At 41.1% G+C, this 16,879-nt stretch overlaps 1 protein-coding gene across 1 annotated transcript in view; it reads left to right on the top strand.

Moving 5' to 3' along the window:
- The window catches only part of iqcb1 (IQ motif containing B1), a 42,143-nt gene that overhangs the window by 14,525 nt on the left and 10,739 nt on the right, over positions 1-16,879 (top strand). Inside the window, exons 5-10 of the mRNA XM_048599268.1 lie at positions 2,203-2,302; positions 2,894-3,066; positions 9,005-9,111; positions 13,229-13,338; positions 13,910-14,052; positions 15,382-15,530. Coding sequence (XP_048455225.1) covers positions 2,203-2,302; positions 2,894-3,066; positions 9,005-9,111; positions 13,229-13,338; positions 13,910-14,052; positions 15,382-15,530 — 782 coding nt within the window. The remainder of the gene's footprint in view (positions 1-2,202; positions 2,303-2,893; positions 3,067-9,004; positions 9,112-13,228; positions 13,339-13,909; positions 14,053-15,381; positions 15,531-16,879) is intronic.

Raw genomic sequence — 16,879 nt, 5'->3', positions numbered from 1 at the left:
TCAATTGTTTTTGAGACCAATAAGCTTTGCTTTACCCTACTTACAAACATCTGTGCCAAAGCTAGTGTGATTTGCATGAGTGGACATTTGAGAAAATGTTGTTTGGTTGAAATGCGGTATGCAAAAAGACAGCAGTGGGGGTTTCCCAGACAATTCTGATACACTAAAAGCCCATTTTCAACTAAGAAAAATTTCAAAAACATCTGATTTTTTAGTTAAGATAACGTCTGTTTTTCACATTCTCAGGATGACTCCAAATGATTCACAGGCATTAATTTTATTTTGCAGTATTGTTGGTGGTGTTATTGCAGGAAAGTTTAAAAGCCAATTTGCATGCTGTAATATACCACAAGCAAGCATGAGATAGACAACCAGATAATCTGTTGAATGGGAGTAGAAGTAGGTCATTCAACCCATTTGGGTCTGCTCCACCATTCAGTGAGGTCATAATTCATAGAACCATAAAAATGACAGTGCGGAAGGGTGTCATTTGGCCCAGCTGATCCATGCCGACCCAGACACCCAGAGGCTCTTTCTAATCCCATCTTCCTGCACATAGTCTACTACCCTGCAGTTTACAGCACTTAATAGCATTGTGGGTCAACCCACAGCAGGAGGACTGCAGCGGTTCAAAAAGGCAGCTCACCACCACCTTCTCAAGGGCAACTAGGGATGGGCAAGAAATGCTGGCCCAGCCAGCGATGCACACATCCCACAAATGAATAAAAAAAAAATAAAGTGCAGATCCAGATACTTTTTAAAAGAGTTCAAGGTCTCTGCCTCCACCACCAGCTCAGGCAGTGAATTCCAGACACTCACCATCCTATGCATAAAAATACTTTTCCTCACATCCCCACTAATCCTTCTGCCGCTTAACTTTTGAACTTTCTGCCTGGGAAAACAGTTTCCTCTTGTTTACTCTATCCGTACCCATCACAATTTTGTATACCTCAATTATGTCATTCCTCAGCCTTCTCCTGTTCCAAGGAAAATAACTCCAACTTCTCCAGTCTCTCCTAATAGCTACAATTTCCAAGCCCTGGCAACATTCTAGTAAATAGTCTCTGCACTCTTTCCAGACCAATTATGCCCTTCTTGTAATGTGGTAACCAGAACTGCACACAATAATCTTGCGGCATCACCAGTGTCATATACAGTTTCATCATTATATCCCTACTTTTGTATTCTATACCTCTATCAATGAAGGAGAGCATTCCATAAGCCTTCTTTAGAACCTTGTGTATCTGTACTACTACTTTTAGGAACCTGTGCACTTGCATGCCAAGATCCCCCACTTCACTGTTTGACCTCCCTAAATGCATTACCTCATACCTATCAGAGTTGAACTCCATCCTACCCACTCCTCCAATCTTTCATTTTGGAGCTTACAACTATCCTCTATACCATCCACTGCATGGTCAATTTTTGTGTTGTCTGCAAATTTCTAATTGTTCCTCCCCATGTTCAAGACCAATTCATTAATGTATAAAACCAACAGCAGGGGCCCCAGCACCGAGCCTCGCTGAACGCCAGTTGAAACAGTTTTCCATTGGCAAGAGCAGCCATCAACCATTGCCCTTTGTTTCCTGTTACTAAGCCAACTTTGGATCCAATTTGACACATTATCTTGTATGCCACGGGCTTTTACTTTTTTAACCAGTCAGGGACCTTGTCAAGTGTCTTACTAAAATTCATGCAGGCAACATTCTCTGCACTACCGTCATCAATCCTCCTTGTCACTTCCTCAAAGAATTCAATCAAATTTGTAAGGCATGACCTTCCCTTAAAGCCTTGCTGACTGTTCCTGTCTAGTCCATGCCTTTCTAAGTGACTCTACTTTCCTGCCTTTTTCCCATAATCCTCAATTCCCTCACCAATTAAAGGTTTGTCTATTTAAGTCTTAAATATACTTAATGACGCAACATTGACAGCCCTCTGTAGTTAAGGTTTTCACAGAAGAAATTCCTCCTCAGAGCACACATTGGCCTGGGCACGAGGAAGATCCTCAGCTTCTTGAAAAAGTGCTTCGGCCTATCTAACAGCTGCTTGAGCAAGCAGTTGGGGTTCTACATTTTAAAGACTCTTTGAAAGGTTGTAAGATTTTGGAAAAGTTGCCAGCTGTTAAAATTTGGACTGCAACGCAATAATGCAGGCTCTCCATTGTGGCATGCTTTGCTAACTGCCTATCCCTTTTCAATGCAGTGCTTCAGTCTGATCGTCTCCTTCAGTTGTTGCTCACTGACGATGTGGAAACTGGAGCTATTATGGTGTCTATCCTGCTTGGTATCCTGCAGGTGAACAGGTGAGATAGTCGAGTCTGTTGTATAAGATTCAAAAGCTCTATAACCAACTGATACACATATTCATACATATATATTCATCTGTATTGCCACGAGCACCGATTCAGAATCAACTATATTGTGTTTAGTACAATGCTGCTGTAACCTTGTTTTATAGTTGCGATTTTATAGTTTTGATTCCTTCACCATCATCTGAAGTGTCTACACTAATAAATTCTCTTGAGCAGGGACTCAGCTTACATGGGCTGAAGTCTACTCCTTAATAAATTGCTTCAGTAACTGCATTAATTCTGAAGAAGGGTCACTGGACCCGAAACATTAACTCTGATTTGTCTCCATGGATGCTGCCAGACCTGCTTAAGTTTTTTCCAGCAATTTCTGTTTTTGTTTCTGATTTCCGATTTCCAGCAGTTCTTTCAGTTTTTGTTTTACAGTAACTGCAGCCCTGTCCAAGTACTTGAACCAATGCAAGAGAGATGTATTTCACCTTTTGAATAATGTTAGATTTATTGTGAAGTGTAGGAAAAGCCAATGAGTACCCATCCATTTTGCCCAATATTTAGTATAATCTTATGTCTCAACCTCCCTTTCAGGACAGTATTGTTCTCTGTGGAAGAGAAAAATGTCCGCATAATCCTGGATGAATTAATTTACAAGCTTTTTGCAACCAGCAATCCAGTTATAGGAAGCACATCGATCAAACTCATGCTGTTGATAGCAGAGACCCATCCTCCCACCTTGACGATACTTTGCAATGATTACAAAGGTATGTAAAGTACTAGTTATATATAGAAATACTCTGATTAGGCAAATCATTTAAAATGAAGTGCCAAATTGCTAAATTGATAACTGCAGTGCATGGTGTGGTACAGAGTCAAACAGACCAAGTATCTCCCAGATTCAATTTCTAGTCTGTGATTAGTATTGATCACTGGTGCGTGTCCTGCACAACCCTCTGCATGGCTTCAAACCACTTGACATTTTCTTGTTATTCTGTAATCACCAGCTCCCTCGCTACTGGAACTGAAATCCTTCTCTATTGCATCCAAGATTAATTTTTCTGATATAAAAACAGAACATACTGGAATTGCTAACCATGTTCGGCAGCATTTGTGAAGCGGACGTTTCAAATCAGCAATTTTTCTAATTGCTAAGCTTAGCTACTCATGATCCACCCTGTGATTTATTTAATTGCAAAGCTCTTTGGGCAGTCCAAGAACTGTGACAGAGCTATATAAATGTAAGTTTTTCTCATCTTCCCAACTGTTCAGTGCAGGAAGTATAGCAGGAACATTTAAATGAAATCTGATTGCCTCTCCGAAGAAATATTAATTCCCACTAAAAAGGTAGCTGGAATTAAAATCCGGCCCAAATCTGGAGTAAAAGCCATTCTTGTTAGCAACTGGAAAGAGAAAAGAAAGAGTTCAACATTTCATTGTAGATAATAAGACTAAATGTGTAATTCCTGAATTCACTGTGTGTATTTCAGATATTCAGCTCTTGCATTTTTGTAGCTCAAGCTTTGATAAGGCTGTCTTAAATACAGAGTGCTGAAAGACCCAACAGATCTGGCAGCATCTGTGGAGAAAGGAGGAGTGTTAATGTTTTGAGTTAAATACGATTCTTCCACAGAACATGCTCAGAATTTTCTTTAGGCAGTTTTGAAGAAGTCATGTTCAACCCAAAATGTTAATTCTTTTTCCTGGGGTCACAGGTACACAGGATGGTGAGGAGGTGTTTGGCACATTGAGTATGGAAGTTGGAACATCCTGTTGTGGCTGTACAGGCCATTGGTCAGGCCACTTTTATATACTGTGTACAATTCAGGTTACCCTTCCAAAGGAAGGATGTTATTAAACTTGAGATGGTGCGGAAAAGATTTACAAGAATGGTGCCGGGACTAGAGGGTTTGGATTATAGGGAGAGGCTAAATAGGCTGGAGCACTTTTCCGTGCAGTGTTGGAAGCTGACAGGTGACCTTAGAGATTTATAAAGTCATGAGGGGCATTGATAGGGTTAATAGCCAAGGTACTTTTTTCTGGGGTGGGGGCGTCCAAAACTAGGGGATATAGTTTCAGGTGAGACAAAGATTTAAAAAGGACCTGAAGGGTAACTTTTACACATAGAGAGTGGTGCGTGTATGGAACGAGCTGCCAGAGGAAGTGATAGAGGCAGGTACAATCACAGTATTTAAAAGGCATCTGGATTGGTCATGAATGGATATGAATATGAAGGGTTTAGAGGGATATGGGCCAAATGCTGGCAAATGGGACTGAGATGTCTGGTCGGTGTGGAGGAGTCAGACCGAAAGGGCTGTTTCCATGCTGTATGACTCTGTGACTCACCACAAATGCTGCCTGATCTGAGTATCCCAGCGCTCTCCGTATTCAGATTGTCATCATCTCCAGTATTTTCTTCAGTTATATTGCTGTTGTTAACCTCGCAGTGTTCCTAAAGAAAACTGTCTTCCAACAAAATAGAGAAAATTGTTTTCCTACATTCAGTGACTGCATTTAAAAGAAGTACTTATTACACCAGATAACTTCTGGTGCATTACCTGGTACCTCTTTCATTAGTTATATTGTCTATATTGATATCCTAAAGCATCAGAAGACAGTTGGTTTGCAATCCGTTTCTCTAACTTCTTAAAGCTTAATACACATTTATTGAAACGTTGCACTAATGTGCCATTGAAAACACTGTGGTCACTTAAATCACTGCAGATTTACCACGGAGAAACAGTCTTTAAGTAGAATTTTATCGGAAAACATTTTGTTTTTTGACATGTCACAGTGATTTTGCAGGCTCACGTGACTGGATTCAAAAAGCTTTTTTGACATAGAACGTGTAACATAGAACAGTACAGCACAGTACAGGCCCTTTGGCCCACAATGTTGTGCCGACCTATTATTCTACTGTAAGATCAAACTATCCTGCATACCCTACATTATACTATCATCTATGTGCCTATCCAAGAGTCGCTTGAATGTCCCTAATGTATCTGACTCCACTACCGCCGCCAACAGCACATTCCACGTACCTACAAATCTCTGTAAATAACCTACCTCTGACATCTCCCCTCTACTTTCCTCCAATCACCTCAAAATTATGCCCCCAATGATAGTCGTTTCCGCCCTGGGAAAAAGTCTCTGGCTATCCACTCTATCTATGCCTCTCATCACCTTGTACACCTCTATCAAATCACCTCTCATCCTTCTTTGCTCCAATGAGAAAAGCCCTAGCTCCCTCAACCTTTCCTCATAAGACCTGCCCTCCATTCCAGGCAGCATCCTGGTAAATCTCCTCTGCACCCTCTCTAAAACTTCCACATCCTTCCTATAATGAGGCGACCAGAACTGAGTACAATATTCTAAGTGTGGTCTAACCAGGGTTTTATACAGCTGCAGCATAACCTCGCGGTTCTTAAACTCAATTCCCCTGCCAATGAAAGCCAACACACCATACGCCATCTTAACAACCCTATCAACCTGAGTAGCAACTTTGAGGGATCTATGGACGTGGATCCCAAGATCCCTCTGTTCCTCCACACTGCCAAGAATCCTGCCATTAACCCTTATTCTGCATTCAAATTCAACTTTCCAGAATGAATCACTTCACACTTCTCTGGGTTGAATTCCGTCTTCTTTGCCCAGCTCTGCTTCCTGTCAATGTCCTGTTGCAACCTACAACAGCCCTCCACACTATTCACAACTCCACCAACCTTTGTGTCAACGGCAAACTTACTAGTCCACCCTTCCACTTCCTCATCCAAGTCATTTATAAAGATCACAAAGAGTAGAGGCCCCAGAACAGATCCCTGCAGAACACCACTGATCACCGAGCTCCAGGCTGAGTACTTTCCATCTACTACCACCCTCTGTCTTCTATTGGACAGCCAATTCTGTATCTGGACAGCCAAATTTCCCTGAATCCCATGCCTCCTTACTTTCTGAATGAGCCTACCCTGGGGAACTTTATCAAATGCCTTGCTAAAATCCATATACACCACATCCACTGCTCTACTTCATCAATGTGTTTTGTCACATCCTCAAAGAATTCAGTAAGACTTGTGAGGCATGACCTGCCCCTTTCAAAGCCATGCTGACTATTTCTATTGAAACTGTGCTTTTCCAAATAATCATAAATACTATCTCTCAGAATCCTCTCCAATAATTTGCCCACCACAAAAGTAAAACTGACTGGTCTGTAATTTCTAGGATTATCCCTATCCCCTTTCTTGAAGAAGGAAATAACATTTGCCACCCTCCAATCATCTGGCACCACTCCAGTGGACAGTGAGAACGCAAAGATCATCGCCAAAGGGGCAGCAATCTCTTCCCTTGTTTCCCGTAGAAGCCTTGGGTATACCTGTCTTGCCCAGGGGACTTATCTGTCCTCATGTTTTTCAAAATTTCTAGCACGTTCTCCTTCCTAACATCAACCTATTCGACCATATCAGCCTGTTTCACACTGTCCTCAAGTGTCAAGGTCCATCTCACTGGTGAATATTGTCCAGAAGGTTGTTAGGAGTCCTTTAATGCCCTTTAAAGTTGTTAAATTTTCCTACATTTATGTTCTATTCACCCTGCAATAAATTTGAATGTTCCATTTGCTTTCTGGGTCGCTTGCTGTACCTGCATATTAACATTTTGTGATTTAAGTAGAATTATACACCCGAATCTAGCTGTACCACCAAGTTCTCAATCTCTATTCGTTTAAGTAATATGCTGCTTTTGTTTCACCTGCTGATATGGATAATTTCACATTTTCCTACAACATGCATCCAATTTCTGCCCATTTAAGTAATCAATCTATTATCTCTTTACAGTATCATTGTATCCTCATACTCTACTTTCTCCCTTATTATTGTTTTAGTCATTTTTTGCTGTTTTATATTCAGTCCAATCTTTTGACCTCCTGTCAATATTAGTGGAGTTGTATGTGTTTTCTTTCAATTTTACGCTTTCCTTAATTAACAACAGATGAAGTGTGCTTCCCCCAGAGTCTTTATTTCTCACTGGAATGTACTTTTGCCGAATGTCATGAAATATTTCCTTAAATAGCTGCTGCTGCATCTCTACTTACTTTTCCCCTAATCTAATTTCCCAGTTCACTTTGGCCAGCTGGTCTTTATGCCTTCATTTAAGTTCAAAGTACTAGACACTGATTGCCTGAATACAAGGGCCATCCTGAGAGGCCATGGATCCCAATAGCTGAAAATACAAGTTTAACGATCCATGAAACATTTGCTCATTGTCAGGAAAAAACTTGTCTGGTTAACTAATGTCCTTTTTAGGGAAGGAAATCTTCCATCCCTACCTGGTCTGGCCTATATGTCACTCCAGACCCACAGCAATGTGGTTGACTCTTAACTGCCCTCTGGGCAATTAGGGATGGGCTCATCCCATGAATGAATAAAAAGAAATGTTATTGTTGGTAAGGAACATCAGTGACACAGATTAGTATTAGAATTAATTGGAATCATCATTAATCTAACAAATCAAATTTCAGAAACATCCACATGTAGGAAAGACTAAAACCTGAGGGCACAGCCTCAGGGTGAAGGGACGATCCTTTAGCACTGAGATGAGGAGGAATTTCTTCAGCCAGAGGGTGGCTAATCTGTGGAAGTCCCTGCTGAGAAGTTTGTAGGGGTCAAGTCATTGAGTGCCTTTAAGACCTTTAAGATAGGTTCTTGATTGGTAAGGGGATCAAGGGTTATGGGGAGAAGGCAGGAGAATGGGGTTGAGAAACTAAGCAGCCATGACCAAATGGCAGAGCAGACTCAGTGGCTTAATGGCCCAATTCTGCTTCTATATCTTATGGTCTTTTGGTTTAGGGTGGGATTTCTAAATAGTAGAGCCTGAACAGCTGGCCTTCCACTAAAGAAGTGGATGCTGAACACCAGTGGAAAAAAAGGAAGGCGTTGCATGCAAGATATATATCCAAATTGCCAACCAACAACAGCTGGAGAATGGACAGAAATAAATGGACAGTACATGTGTAACGTAATACAGTTTGTACATTGGTGTGGAGTTACCTGAAATGCTGCTGACTGTTAACAATTTACTGTGATAACAAGGTGTCGAGCTGGATGAACACAGCAGGCCAAGCAGCGTCAGAGGAGCAGGAAAGCAGGAAAGTTTCGGGCCTAGACCCTTCTTCAGAAACAATTTACTGTGTGTTGTATCCCGATTTCAAAGTGACTTGCATTGTTGGCTTGATTTGTAACAAGGAACACCCTGTCTAATAGCACCATGGCAATATCTTTACTACAAAGAATACAATATTTTAAAAAGACAGCTCATATCACTTCTCAAGCAGCAATTAAGGATGAGCAATAAAAATGACCTTGCTCATGACGCCTATATCTGAAAATTCAATTGTAAAAAAAAATTGATCATGAATATTTTTTTCATGGTCCAATTGCTCTTTGTTAGTCTGAACTTGGATTCAGTGATATTCCACAGTCACTTATGCTGTCATATTTAGACCTCACATGACCTTGTCTTAATGGTAAAACTGTATTGTGGAACAATTATGACTTCAATGGAACCAAAGATTGGAAAGAATTTGAATGCATATGGGTAATATAGCAAATAATTTGTAACTCCTAACATGTTTTGTGCTCCTAGCAATAATTCTTGTGAAAGTAGCTGTCTAGAGAAGTTTGAGAAATGATCTTTCAATGGTATCTTTCCCAGGTTTATGTCCCATCTTGAAACAATGGACAGGAAGAGGCTTTGACAAGGAGTTAAATCATCTTTTGGAACTCCTTTATGCTGGGTCCACACAAGGAGTAAGCCAACAGGCATGTATTATTACCTAAAACAAAAATATAAAATGCTAGAGAAAAGTTAATATTCATGTCTAGTAACTACTTTGAACTGACAGAGGCTGGAAGGTGATGATTTTTATATTCTTGACAGAGGGAGAGGAGGAGCAAGTGAAATAGACAGCAAGGATGGCCAGAACAATAGACAAAGGAGTGCTAATATGGTAATAAAGGAAAGCTCTAGATACAAAGTAGGTGTTAATGATAGGTGTAAATAATCAAAAATGGGTTGTCTTTAGGAACATAGGAATTAGGAGCGGGAGTAGGCAATTCAGGCGTTTGAGCCCGGTCTGCCATTTAATATGATCACGGCTGATCTTATCTTGGTCTCAACTTCACTCTGCTGTCTGCTCCCCATAGCCTTTATCCAACTTTTCATCAGAAACCTATCTATTTTTTCTTGAATCTGTTGATTGATTCTGCCTCCACTGCGCTGGGGCAGTGAGTTCCACAGATTCACAATCCTCTGAGAGAAGCAGTTTCTCCTTATTTCAGTTTTGAACCTACCTCCTCTCATTCTATATCTGTGCCCTTTTGTTTGAGACTGTCCCACAAGGGGAACAGTTCAGCGTCCACCTTGTCAATCACCTTTACCAAAGGTATATAGAAATTTCTGACGAAGGGTCTAGGCCCGAAACGTCAGCCTTCCTGCTCCTATGATGCTGCTTGGCCTGCTGTGTTCATCCAGCTCTACACCTTGTTATCCAGGATTCTATTTGCCTTTTTTATTCTACCCTGCACGGCCATCCCACTTTCTGCAATTCATACACTTATCGGGGAAGCAATGGCCAAGTGGTATTGTCACTGGACTGTTAACCCAGAGATCCAGATAATGTCCTGGGGATCCAGGTTCAAATCCCACCATGGCAGATGGAGGAATTTGAATTCAATAAATGTCTGGAATTAAGAGACTAATAATGACCATGAATCCAGTGTCAATTGTCAGGAAAATCCCATCTGGATCACTGATGTCCTTTAGGGAAGGAAACTGCCATCCTTACCTGGTCTGGCCTACACGTGACTCCAGACCCACAGCAATGTGGTTGACTCTCAACTGACCTGTGGGCTATTAGGGATGGGCAATAAATACTGCCTGACCAGTGACAACCTCATCCCGTGAATGAATAAAGAAAAAAAAATGTTTCCAGATTCCTCTGCACTGCTATGCTTTGAATCTGCTTCCTGTTTAAATAACAATTTACCTTTTTATTTTTCCAACTAAAATGGACAACCTTGCATTTATCCACATTAAATTCCATCTGACAGATTCTGGCCCATTCTCTCAGCCTATCAATATCCATCTGTGAACTCTCTCCTCATCACAGCCTGCTTTCCCACCTATTTCAGTATCATCTGTGAATTTTGCTATGTTAAACCCTGCCCATGCTTGCAGATCATTTATATATTGCTTTGCAGAGATCAAAACCATACAAGCAAGACACAGTGGGGTGCGCTGTATGAGGGACGATGGTCTTTAACGTGTGTCTATTCAAAATTTAGTAGTGTTCGTGCTGTCACGTTCTTGAACTCAGTGTTGAGTCCTGAAAGCTGTAAGGTGCCTCAGCAGTAAGTGAGGTGCTATTCTTCCAGATTGTTGGAATGCTGCAGCAGACCTAGGGTGGAATCGTTAACACACAAGCCAGCTCTGTCTCTCCACAGATGCTGCCAGACCTCCTGACTTTCTCCAACACTTTCTTAGTTCAAATCTCTATCATCTGCAGTATTTTGATTTTGTACATGTATTACCTACCCAGTGGTATAAAGTTGATGATTCTGTTGGAGTAAAAATATCTTTTAATCAAATGGTTTTGACAATACTGATTTTCAAAGTGGTAATATTTAGTATTGATATCATTTAGTAATTTAGTAATAGTAGTTTAAAAGTGAGTTTCAAATGCATGAAAAAGAAATGTAACACCATAATGTCCCACTATTTACACAGCTGCCGTCCATCTATCTGCACTGTGCATATTGCACATCTTTTCACCAACTGTGAACTTAATATTTGCTTATCTATAGTTTTAAAGAAAATAGAGACAGGAAAGCCTTTCTTCCTGGCGCAGTCCGCCAGGTTTATCTCTTATATTCGCAGTTTGCAACGTTTTTTGAAAATGGATCTTTCACAAACAGCAGGACTTTCCTGTATCCAACTTTCTTGATGATACAAAGTTACATTGAAAGGTAAACTGTGGAGAATACAACAATGATTACAATGGAACATAGGTTAAATGACTATAACATGGAGAAAAGTGAAGTTATTCAGTTGGAAAAACAGAAAAGTGAAATAGTTTTTAAATGATGAAAGACTGGGAAATGTTGACATTTGGAGGGACTTTGACACAGTTGTACACAAGTTGTAGAGAGTTAGTGTACACATATAGAATCAAAATTTTGCAATACAGGAGGCCATTCAACCCATCGTGTCTGTACTGCCTCCCGGAAGAGTTACCCAGCTGGTCCCCCTCTCCAGCCCTGTCTCTGCAGCCCTCTAACTTCATCACTTTAAAATGTATATCCAGCAATGAAATCCACCTCCACCATGCTCCCAGGCAGTGCATTCTAAATCCTAACAACTCTGAGTAAAGATGTTTCTCCTCATCTCCTACCTCTCTTGCTGTCAGTCTTGAAATTGTGACCCTTAGTTATTGACATACCAACTGGTGGAAACAGAATATCCTTCTTTACCCTGTCAAAATTGTTCATAATTTTGAACACCTCAATAAGGTCTCTTCTTAATCTTCTCTCCTCCAAAGAGAATAAACCCGATCTCTCTAATCATTTTTTGTATCCAAAATCCTTCATTCCTGGTATCATTCTAGTATATCTCCTTTGAACTCTCTCCAGGGCTTTAACATCCTTCCTTAAATTAGGTGCCAAGACCTGAACGCAATCCTCCAAATGTGCAGCAAGGAATTGGGAAGCCAAATGGTATGTTATCCTTTTATTGCAAAATGAAAAGAGTAATTGAGTAACGAAGTCTTATTACAATTACGCAAAGCCTTGGTGAGACCACACCTTGAGTACTGTGTCTAGTTTTGGTCTCCTCACCCAAGGAAGGAGGTACTTAGCCCAGAGAGAGTGCAACATTCATTTACTCAATTGATTCTTGGGTTGAATGAATTGACGTACAAGAAGAGATAAAGTAGACTCCGCATACATTCTTGGGCATTTAGAAGACTGAGAAGTTGAGCTAACTGAAACAGATAAAATTGTAAAGATGCTTGACAAATTAAGCTCTGAAAGGATGTTTCCCCTCCTGGGGTTTTTGGAACAGGTGAGCCCAGTCTCAGAATAAGGTGTAGAGCTGGATGGACACAGCAGGCCAAGCAGCATCAGAGGAGCAGGAAAGCTGATGTTTAGGCCCTAGGCCCGAAACGTCAGCTTTCCTGCCCCTCTGATGCTGCTTGGCCTGCCGTGTTCATCCAGCTGTACACCTTGTTATCTCAGATTCTCCAGCATCAGCAGTTCCTACTATCCCAGTCTCAGAATAATGGGTTATGACCAAGATGAGAAAGAATTTCATCGCGGAGAAGGGTGTGAATTATTGTAATTTCCTGTTTCAAGACTTTTGGATATTCAGTCATTGAGTACATTCAAGAAGAGGTCACATTTAGATAATTTTGGGTTCATAAGAAGTCAAGAATATAGGATAAGGGGAAGGTTGAGCCGAAGTAGAAATGAGCCTTGATCCTACTGTATGGAGGAGGCAAAGCAAGCTATATAGTCCACTCCTCCTATTCCATATATTTTAATTTCTTTAAAACCTAACCATCTGTAAGGCTGTACGGGAAAGAGCTGAGAGGTAGGACTCATTGGATAGCTCTTTCAAAGAGCTACAACGGGCTGAATGTAAGATTCCACGTTCTATTTATCCTATGGAGAAGGATTAATAAAATTATGAAACAATTTACTGAGCAAAGTAATGAAAACAAGAATTTATCTGAACCGATGTGCATGGATGCTGAATTTGATGAGTTGAAATTCTGGATTAATGGATTGGATTTGGTGGTTTTCTCTATTTTTTTTTGGTAATATTTTTTGCTATTTTAAGTTTAGGTACTTTAACCTGAAAATCAAACATTGACCTTTTCAGAAGTTCCACAGATCTGCATGCTTGATCCAAGCAGCGTGGAGAGCATATCAGATAAGAAAACGGGTGAAGAGTCTTCCAAAAGTGGTGACAACTTTACAAAGGAGTTTCAGGTATCCTTCTGTACTTTATTTGTAAATTGATATACTATCTATAACTCATTTGAACGTGTGGCTTAGAAGAGGATTAATTTGTCCGATCTTTGACAGTTGTTCCTTCAAGCTGTCCATTCCCTAGTCTTTGGCATTTCCTCCCTCAATCTCTCTGCCTCTCACTCCTCCTTTGTGATGCTCTAAAACCTACTCCTACGACCAAGAAGTTCTTTTGTGTGCAGTGGTTTATCTTATAACCCTCCTATGGATGTTCCTTGGGGCGTTCAAATTTATATTTTCTTCATATTTTCATGGTTTGTGAGTATTGCTGGCAAAGCCATCATTTTATTGCCTGTTCCTGATTTTGCCCAGAGGAGCTCCTGAAATTGGTAATATTTTCTTGCTAAGTAAGGGTACTGTGGAAGAATGGTGGGCAAATCAAACTGAGGTAATAGAACAGCTTCAGGAACTGAGTAACCTATTCCTGTACCTCTGCCCCTTGCATCTGTATTCTGTGACGTAGTTAGTGACTGTAGGGAATTCTGCCTGTGTTTGATGAGAATTGATTGTAATCACATGTAATGGTACTAAGGGCAAAACGTGAGCGGGAAATGCAACAACTGGAGAAAAGGAGAGAGGAGGAGGAGCTTAAACATCTGCTTCAGCTAAGACGACATCGAGCTCTCCGAGAGTTTCAGCAGCGCCAACTGAGTTTACTGGAATTAGTTCCTGCGAGTAAGTGACTTCTCCAACATGGCATCTGTTTCCAAATTCTACTGTGGACCTTATAAATAACAATACAAACTTGAGAATTGGGAGCTGGAGCTGATCATTCAGTTCCTCTAGCTTGCTCCGCTTTTTGCTAAGATCATGGCTGACCTGATAGTGGCCTAAACATCACATATTCACCCAGCCCCAATAACCTTTGACTCTCAGTCAAGAACATGTCAACCACTGCCTTAACAGTGTTCAATGACCTGCCTCCATTGCTGTCTAGGAAGGAGGGTTTCAAAGACTCAGGTGCCTTTGAGAGAAACAAAAAACTTCTCATCTCTGTCTTAAATGGGAGATCCTTTTTTATTAAACTGTGTCTCCCTCAATGGGAAGCATCCTTTCAGCAGCTATCCAACAAGTCCCCTCAGGATCTTATATGATTCAGGAAGGACTCCCATTATTTTTCTAAATGCCAGTGGATCTCGGCCCTGCCTGTCCACCCATTCCTCATGAGATAGAAACCCCTCCCTCCTACCTCATCGCTCAGCAGGTCAGGCAGCATCTGCAGTTAAAAAGCAGAGTTAATGTTTAGGTCCAGAGAAGAGTTTTTTCAGCAGTTTCTGATTGTTTCTGATTTCCAGCATTCGCAGTTCTTTTTTGTTTTTCTTATAAGGGAACAGCTGTGCCTTTGATTGTGGGATGAGAACTGTGAGACTGAGCAAGTCAGTGATTTCTCTCCACAAAGAAAAACTGTCTTAGTTTCTATCTCATCAGCCTATTAACATATTGTGCCATGTGGCGAATTCTTCAACACTTTGTAACTGCCAGCAACTGTTAAAATCAATTGCAGTTCCCACTTTTATGTCACATGTCAATCACCTAGAACACATTCCATACCCAGCTACTATAGAGGAAGAAGAAAACAGATTGGTTTGCCTTAAGTGAAAAAACTTGAATGTAATAAGGACCATTGCAGTAGACATGCATAACAGCAGTAGCATCTGAATTAAGCCCTCAGGATCATTCATGAACCTGGATACTGAGTAAATTGCACTCCCCATCATAGTGCGGTGTGTGACACTGTTCATTTAAAATATTTAGTGTGTTTGAATTAACCCACGGTGTTATCCAAAGCTGCAGTGACATCAGATTTATTCTGCATCATATATTAGGGCAATATATATGTTGCTATTATTTATAGTTCCATAGCATCTCAACCTGACCATTTGTATGTACATTTCGGAGATCCATAATAAAACTATTTATGATGCCTTGCACCATTGTCCTTTTTACTGCCCCAATTCTGTTTAATCCCCTGAAGCCCAGTGTAATATTTGACACTGTCTGCAGGCGAGGTGGACAAATACCTACAGGAAGAGAGAGAACGGTCAGCACTGATGATTCAGAAGGTCTGGCGTGGACACAGTCACAGAAAGGACTTTGACAAACGGAAACAGGCCCTTAAGGAATCCAGAGCAGCTGTTGTTATCCAGAGAGCTGTGAGTGTTTTTGTGATATGTTGAAATGTCAAACATGCGGCAGGGAAAAAGTAGAGATTCATTTTGGAGTAACACTTTAGAGTGAGTGGCTGTGTACCATTTTGCCTCCTGTATCTGCACTGGAGATACCATGAAATCAGAGTAACCTTAATCTGAAATGTTTAAAATGTTGGGTAATTACAAGATGATCAGAGGATTAGATAAGGTGGACAGTGAGAGCCTTTTTCCTCGGATGGTGATGGCTAGCACGAGGGGACATAGCTTTAAATTGAGGGGTGATAGATATAGGACAGATGTCAGAGGTAGGTTCTTTACTCAGAGAGTAGTAAGGGTGTGGAATGCCCTGCCTGCAACAGTAGTAGACTCGCCAACTTTAAGGGCATTTAAATGGTCATTGGATAAACATATGGATGATAATGGAATAGTGTAGGTTAGATGGGCTTCAGATTGGTTTCACAGGTCGGCGCAACATCGAGGGCCGAAGGGCCTGTACTGCGCTGTAATGTTCTATGTTCTAATTGAGGGAGACAGTACCACTTTTTTTTTTTTTAAAGTTTTTTCTAAACTTTTTCATGGGATGTGGGTGACACTGGCAAGCAACATTTTGCTGCCCTTGAATGAGGTCGCTTACCCAGGCCATTTCAGAAGGCAGTTAAGATTCAACAGCATTGCTGTCAGTCTGAAATTGGCAAATTTCACTTCCTAAAAGAAATGACTGATATTTCATGGTTATCATTTGTATCACTCAGTGTTAGTGAACTCGTGAACTGATGGAATTTAAATTCCTCCACATTCACCAGCAGTAACAGCTGTGCCACGCACTTCATTCCACTCAATCTCCCTCTCTCTCAATCCAGGAGAAAACAGCCATTGCAAGATGGAAAGAGCTAAGATGTATGGCCCTGATCCTGACTCTGATTGCCCCAAGCTGTCACTAGACTGTGCCCGAGTCCCTGGACTGATGTTGGACAATGCCTTACTTACTGTGCTGGGACCTCCTGGTTGAAGACTGTCTCCCTTGATGTGACTGAGCTTTATTCCTCTCCAACTTCAACACTGATTAGAAGTACGTCCAGTATGTCTGTGCATCAGCTTCTGCAGCTTGGTGACATGCAGCAAGGTATCCACCTCCTCAACCAGTGACTGCCCATGACCATGATAAGCTACCTGGCTTTGTGTCTGCTAAAAGACAAGGCAGGGTGAGGCAGAGATGCTGTGAGCATCCAAGTTGGCGTAAGTTGAGTGAGCTGCAGTCCTGAGTTGCAGCTTGGTCCAGTCTGTCAGCTGGGTGCTTGCAATGCAGAAGAAAGCTGTAGGTGGATCTGAAATTTGCCCTGGTGGTGCAGTGA

This window comes from Rhincodon typus, chromosome 7 (genome assembly GCF_021869965.1).
Source record: "Rhincodon typus isolate 14 chromosome 7, sRhiTyp1.1, whole genome shotgun sequence".
Classification (NCBI taxonomy): Eukaryota; Metazoa; Chordata; class Chondrichthyes; order Orectolobiformes; family Rhincodontidae; genus Rhincodon; species Rhincodon typus.
This window is presented reverse-complemented; position numbering and strand designations above follow the sequence as displayed.